At 41.5% G+C, this 6,454-nt stretch overlaps 1 protein-coding gene across 1 annotated transcript in view; it reads left to right on the top strand.

Annotated features, from left to right (window-relative positions):
• The window catches only part of HS3ST5 (heparan sulfate-glucosamine 3-sulfotransferase 5), a 264,126-nt gene extending 258,026 nt beyond the window's left edge, over positions 1-6,100 (top strand). Inside the window, exon 5 of the mRNA XM_026652839.2 lies at positions 4,347-6,100. Within this exon, the coding sequence (XP_026508624.1) occupies positions 4,347-5,277 (931 nt within the window). The 3' untranslated portion in view covers positions 5,278-6,100. The remainder of the gene's footprint in view (positions 1-4,346) is intronic.
• The last annotated feature ends 354 nt before the right edge of the window (positions 6,101-6,454 follow it).

The following is a 6,454-nucleotide window of genomic DNA, read 5'->3' on the forward strand; positions in this document are numbered from 1 at the left end:
AGACCCAGAAGGAAAATTGTTATTTAATAAAAAGGATGGGTGCGCCCTACCATCCATGCCCCAACTCCCTCTTCCTTACAACCTTAACTTAACCACTGCACAAGGTAGCCGCTTCATCACCTGGCCTGGTATGCCCCAAATCTATGTGTCCCTTCACCCAGCCATCCCCCTTACTTTTGATTGGACTTCCCTCATCTCTGATCATTTCTTAAATTTAACCTCTCTATTTTTCCTCCTCTCTAATATGTCTTACCTTCAAACTCAAATCCATATAATAGAAATCGAATATAATAGGACAGCCAAAGCATTTCAGGCCGTTTATAGATTAGGTGCTCTATGTTCTTCCCATAATATTGCGTGTTTTGTCTCTAAAGAAATCACCCAACTCGCACCCAGCCTCCTCACTTCTTCAGTCTTAAAAATTCTGCTTGGTATTATCTTTGTAACCTGTTGCGGATTGTTAATTGCCGTCCTCTGTTGCTTATGTAGAATATGTCCTTTACCCCAGCTACAGCCTCAACCACCACCCAAAGCCCTATTCTTTTCCACAGATGTCACTGATCCTACACTTTATTATCCCACAGACCCGGAAATTAACCGCCTTAGTATTAATTCAGAACCTGAATACTGTCCTATGGCCTCTTTTCTAAATAAGGATAGTGATGCCTATATGGCATCAGAGGAGGGAAATTGTGGGGAAATAGAACAGGGAGGCCTTCTTTTTGATAGCCAGAGCTTTAAATCTGTGGGCCCCGAAATAAACCCTCCAACAGAGATCTGTTATGCTGATGGCCTTTACACAGAGTAGGGCAGGCCTAAAGCCTGAACAAAACTGAACAACACAATTCTCTGCCAAACTCGGTCAAAAGTAATGAACAGAGGAGGGAGGGAAAGGGGGAAGAAAGAAATACAGAATAATGCTAAAAGCTGCAGCAAGAAACTGCTTTGGTAATATAATAACCGCAAGTTTATGAAACTGCTTGAAAAATAGAATATCCGCTTACATTAAGAAATTGTCTTTGCAGAGAGTTAATCATCCTTGCTGCCACAGCTATTTGCAACATTTTCCAATTTCAGCTATCTGCAAAATTAACCAATGATAGCTCTTCTTTAAGCGTCCCCTGGTAAACCCCCCCCCTTAACCCCTCACGGAAAACCCCCGGAAAATAACATGTGCCGTGTCTTGAGAAATGTACCCAAGCTGGGGCCAAGATCCACCCCTGCGGAAAACCGCCAAGCGCCCCTTTACCGAAATAAACAACCACTTCTCGGAAAATAATGAGGGAGGTGCGGGGGGGGGGGGAGCTGACCCCAACCCCAGTTTCTTAACTCATGACCAGCTCATGACTAACCCCAGCCCCAGTTCCTCAACTCATGACTGACCCCAACCCCAGTTTCTTAACTCATGACGTATTGTTTGTACTTTGCTTGCGGTTTAATGAAATAAAAACCCACCTGTGTGTGGGGCTCGGGGTGTCAGTTTTCGAACTGCACCCCAAACGCGTTTGGTACGTATTGCAATAAAGGCCTCAGGCTCTGAGTCTGTGAACTAAAATCACTGCGTGTGTGATTCTTTCCACGACAGTTGAAACTATCGTAAAGAACAAAATTGTCAGACACATAGGTGAACATAATTTGTTGGGAAATAGTCAACATGGTTTTTCTAAAGGGAAATCATGCCTCACCAATCTACTTGAATTCTTTGAGGGGGTCAACAAGTCTGCGGACAAAGGAGATCCAGTGGATATAGTGTATTTAGATTTTCAGAAAGCCTTTGACAAGGTCCCTCACCAAAGGCTCTTAAGCAAAATAAGCAGTCATGGGATAAGAGGGAAAGTTCTTTCATGGATTGGTAACTCGTTAAAAGATAGGAAACAAAGGGTAGGAATAAATGGTTAGTTTTCAGAGTGAAGAGAGGTAAATAGTGGTGTCCCCCAGGGGTCTGTGCTGGGCCCAGTCCTATTTAACATATTCATAAATGATCTGGAAAAAGGGGTAAACAGTGAGGTGGAAAAATTTGCAGATGATACAAAACTACTCAAGATAGTTAAGTCCCAGGCAGACTGCGAAGAGGTACAAAAAGATCTCACAAAACTGGGTGACTGGGCAACAAAAGGCCAGATGACATTTAATGTTGATAAATGCAAAGTAATGCACATTGGAAAACATAATCTAACTATACATATACAATGATGGGGTCTAAATTAGCTGTTACCCCTCAAGGAAGAGATTTTGGAGTCATTGTGGATAGTTCTCTGAAATCATCCACTCAGTGTGCAGCGGCAGTCAAAAAAGCGAACAGAATGTTGGGAATCATCAAGAAAGGGATAGGTAAGACAGAAAATATCATATTGCCTCTATATAAATCCATGGTATGCCCACACCTTGAATACTGCGTGCAGATGTGGTCGCCTCATCTCAAAAAAGATATATTGGAATTACCCCAGTAGTGAAAATAAGCCGAGAGAGACAAGCTTGTGCAGACCAGAATGTGCATGAATCATCCCCACAGAGGATTTGAGCATGCTCCAGCCTAGGCTACAGGGAGAACTGGATTTTCCCTGTAATGGCTGCTCCCAGGTGCTCCAGGCAATGGTGGAGCCAGGCATCAGACCTGAAATCAGGGAGCCTGTCCTTCCTGTGCACTCAATGACACCCCCTTCCCACCTACTGGCATCCAGGCAGCCTGGAGGAGGATGGACTAGATGACCTCCTGAGGTCTCTTGCAACCCTAATCTTCTATGATTCTATGATCTTATTCAAATGCAGAGGTAACAAAAGCTGGACCGGGGGTGGGAAAGGAGTAGATTGGGAGAAGGAGTGTGGTGAGACTCGGACTCGAGGGGAAAGAGAAATTTGGACTGGGGCTGACTGGACAAGGATGCTGGGGCTGGGAGTTGGGGGGAGTAGAGGAGAGCCTAGGACTGGTTGGGCAGGGAGGCTGGGACTGGAAGCCAGTGAGAGAAATGGTGGGAGACTGGGAGCCAGGTGGTTGGGGGGCAACACAGATCTGACAAGGAGCTGGGGTGTGAGGGACAACTGGGACTGGCTGGACAAAGAGTCTGGAACAAGGCCTAGGGAGCAGGAAGACTGGGACAAGGATCTGGGGAGGGAATGTGGGGGAGACTGAGAAGGAGAGAGAGGAGTAACTGAGACTGGCTGGGCAAGGAGGCTGGGGACTGAGCATGTGGAGGGGGTCAAACTTAGATTGGGAGAGATATTGGGACTTGAACAGAGAGCCCAAAGGGGAAAACTAGGACTGGGACTGGATAGGTAAGGATCCAAGGGTGGGAAAGAGACAAGACTGGTACACAAACAGGCTGGAGGGAACAGGACAGAAGGAGTCAAGCTTGAAGCAAAAACACAAGAGTCTGCTCATTAGAGCACATATCCCTCCAGAGGCTGGAATAGAACCCAGGATTACTGAGTTTTACTATTCCTCCGCTGTCAGCAAATATCTGTGAAATCTACTGGCAAACTGTGCTGTCTCTTCCTCAAGTGCTGATCCACATGGAGGATGACAACATACTACTGCTATTAGACCATCTATTACTTCAAATGACAGAAGTCTCTGCAGTGATTCTAAAGGTTCCAATTCTGCAGATGAACCATGTGGGTGTCAATTTGATGCCACATGATGGAAATTCTGCTTTTTCAGTTTGCTTTTTAATAAAAACCTAGTAAATCACACACACACACTCCATTATTAGCAGTGTGTAAAATATTATATAAACATACAGTCATTATTTATATCATAATGCGCACACATTTAATTCTGGCATTTCCTAACTTTTCAGTGCTTGACCTTGCAACCTTAAGATTGCTCTTTTAATATGGGGGTGAGGGGAGGGTGTAATACTCATCTATAGATATAGATAGATATTATGTGCAAACTTGAGTATTAGTGTTTTCAGGGATTATGATGGATTCTGTAGCATGGAATCCTGACAATTGTCTCATTATTCCATATCTTAGGTTATTAATAGCATTTTGAAAGCATAAATACCTTAAATGGCAAGATATTATTTCCAAAAATAGTACTTCACATTAGGATTCTGGAATCAGTTTGTTTGTTTCAGGATTTTCTACTAAAAGCACATTGCCCAGATCTGTCAAATATCTAGTTGAAAAGCAGGTGCTAATATGACCCAGGCCATTTGTTTTTCTTATGCTGTGAACATGATGCTATCAATTAAGAGCTTGATGAATAGGAATTTGGAAGAATATTAAAAATGCCACAGATTGTCTGCCCCATTTAATAAAGGGTGGATTAAAATAAAATTTGCAAACAGATGTTCATTATGATTTACAACAGGACAAAATCTCATCTGTTTTGTTGATTTCAGGCTGCAGCCCATTTGTCCCGTTGATGGTCGATTTCGACCCCATGGCCAAGACGAGATCCCATTCCGAGCTCTGCAGTTCAAGCGTGGGCTGCTCCATGAGTTCCGTAAGGGCAACGCCACTAAAGAGCAAATCCGGCTTCACAATTTGGTTCAGCAGCTCCCTAGGGCCATTATAATTGGGGTGAGGAAAGGAGGCACCCGTGCACTGCTTGAGATGCTGAACCTCCATCCTGCAGTGGTCAAAGCTTCTCAAGAAATTCACTTCTTTGATAACGACGAGAACTATGCCAAGGGTATTGAATGGTACAGGAAAAAAATGCCTTTTTCTTACCCTCATCAAATAACAATTGAGAAAAGCCCTGCATATTTTATCACAGAGGAAGTACCTGAAAGGATTTATAAAATGAACTCATCCATCAAATTACTGATCATTGTCAGGGAACCCACAACAAGAGCTATTTCTGATTACACTCAGGTGCTGGAGGGGAAGGAAAGAAAGAATAAAACCTACTACAAATTTGAGAAGCTGGCTATTGATCCTAATACCTGCGAAGTGAACACTAAGTATAAAGCAGTGAGAACCAGCATCTACACAAAACATCTGGAGAGATGGTTAAAATACTTTCCAATCGAGCAGTTTCATATTGTAGATGGAGATCGGCTCATTACAGAACCACTGCCAGAACTGCAGCTGGTGGAGAAGTTCCTAAATCTTCCTCCAAGGATAAGTCAGTACAATTTATACTTCAATGCCACCAGAGGGTTTTACTGCTTGCGATTTAACATTGTCTTTAACAAGTGCCTGGCGGGTAGCAAGGGACGCATTCATCCAGAGGTGGATTCCTCTGTCATTACCAAATTGCGCAAATTCTTTCACCCTTTTAATCAAAAATTTTACCAGATCACTGGGAGGACATTTAACTGGCCCTAAACTAAATTTCATACAACACTATGTGTTGCATCTGGAGACAAGCAGCAATGTCTCTTCTAGAGTAAAAATATGCACTTTTCATAGACACAACTATCAAACTAACTTTTTTTCATGCATACATGTACATATGCAGTGTGTGACCAAATATAAGGTGGGATCAATTTTTCTACAGAGTAGTAACTAACATAACTTTACTCTCTACATAGTTGCATCATTTTAAGCTATACAAATAAAGGACAAGGTAGTATTTAGGGGAATAAATTCAGATACTGTGCAAAAGGGTCAGTGTTCCTCTTGCTCAATAAAATTTCTTATGTGACACATTTATAGACCCAGACAGAATGTTAGTTTAGAACATGCAAATTCACCTTGGAATTGTGTGTAGCTGTGAGGGTATATTGGAAAGTATAACGTTCAGGCTATATTAAGTATGCACCTTGCTAAAGGAATACTGACACTTTAAATACAATGATGAATTGTTACAGTGAAACTGAATAATACTATTTTCTTATTATTTGAAAAGAATATCCTATCTCGTACAAACAACATTGGTTCAAAGTTCCTGTGGTGAGTTTGCACTATTGTTTTATTGTATGGACCATAGTGTCACTTGTAGCATGTCAATCATGTGTCAAAAAAATCAAATAATTTTTTCTTCTATGCTTGTGTGTCAACAAAGAGAAACATGTATATAGTGTATATTGTTTGTAAATACTGGTTTCACACTAAGTAATTCTATTTTGTAAACTGAATATGGCTATTTAATTTATTGTGAAAATTAAATTTATTGTGGTATTTAAAAATGGAATGGATTAAAATTACTATATGTGCAACTATTTTCCACCTTCTGCTGTCTGATGTATATTGGTGTGATCCCAGAGGCAAAAATGTGTGTGTGTGTGAGAGAGAGAGAGTGACTTGCACTTGTAAACCTGATTTTTCTGGACAGTTGAGAAAACTGATATATGAGTTGAAGTTGAGTTTATTAAAAAACTCACCCATCTGGAAATCTGGTGTAATACACACCTCAAAGAACATTATTGCTGTTCAGTTACAGCGCTTTGCAATAATTAATTCAGTTGCAGTTGCCCATGAGGGTGAAAGATGTCTATAACCAGGTATATCAGAAGAGCAAAGCAGTCATTAAAAAATGAAATGACAGAGAGACAAACAGGCT

This window comes from Terrapene carolina, unplaced genomic scaffold (genome assembly GCF_002925995.2).
Source record: "Terrapene carolina triunguis isolate 2854851 unplaced genomic scaffold, T_m_triunguis-2.0 Scaffold42, whole genome shotgun sequence".
In the NCBI taxonomy this organism is placed as follows: domain Eukaryota; kingdom Metazoa; phylum Chordata; order Testudines; family Emydidae; genus Terrapene; species Terrapene triunguis.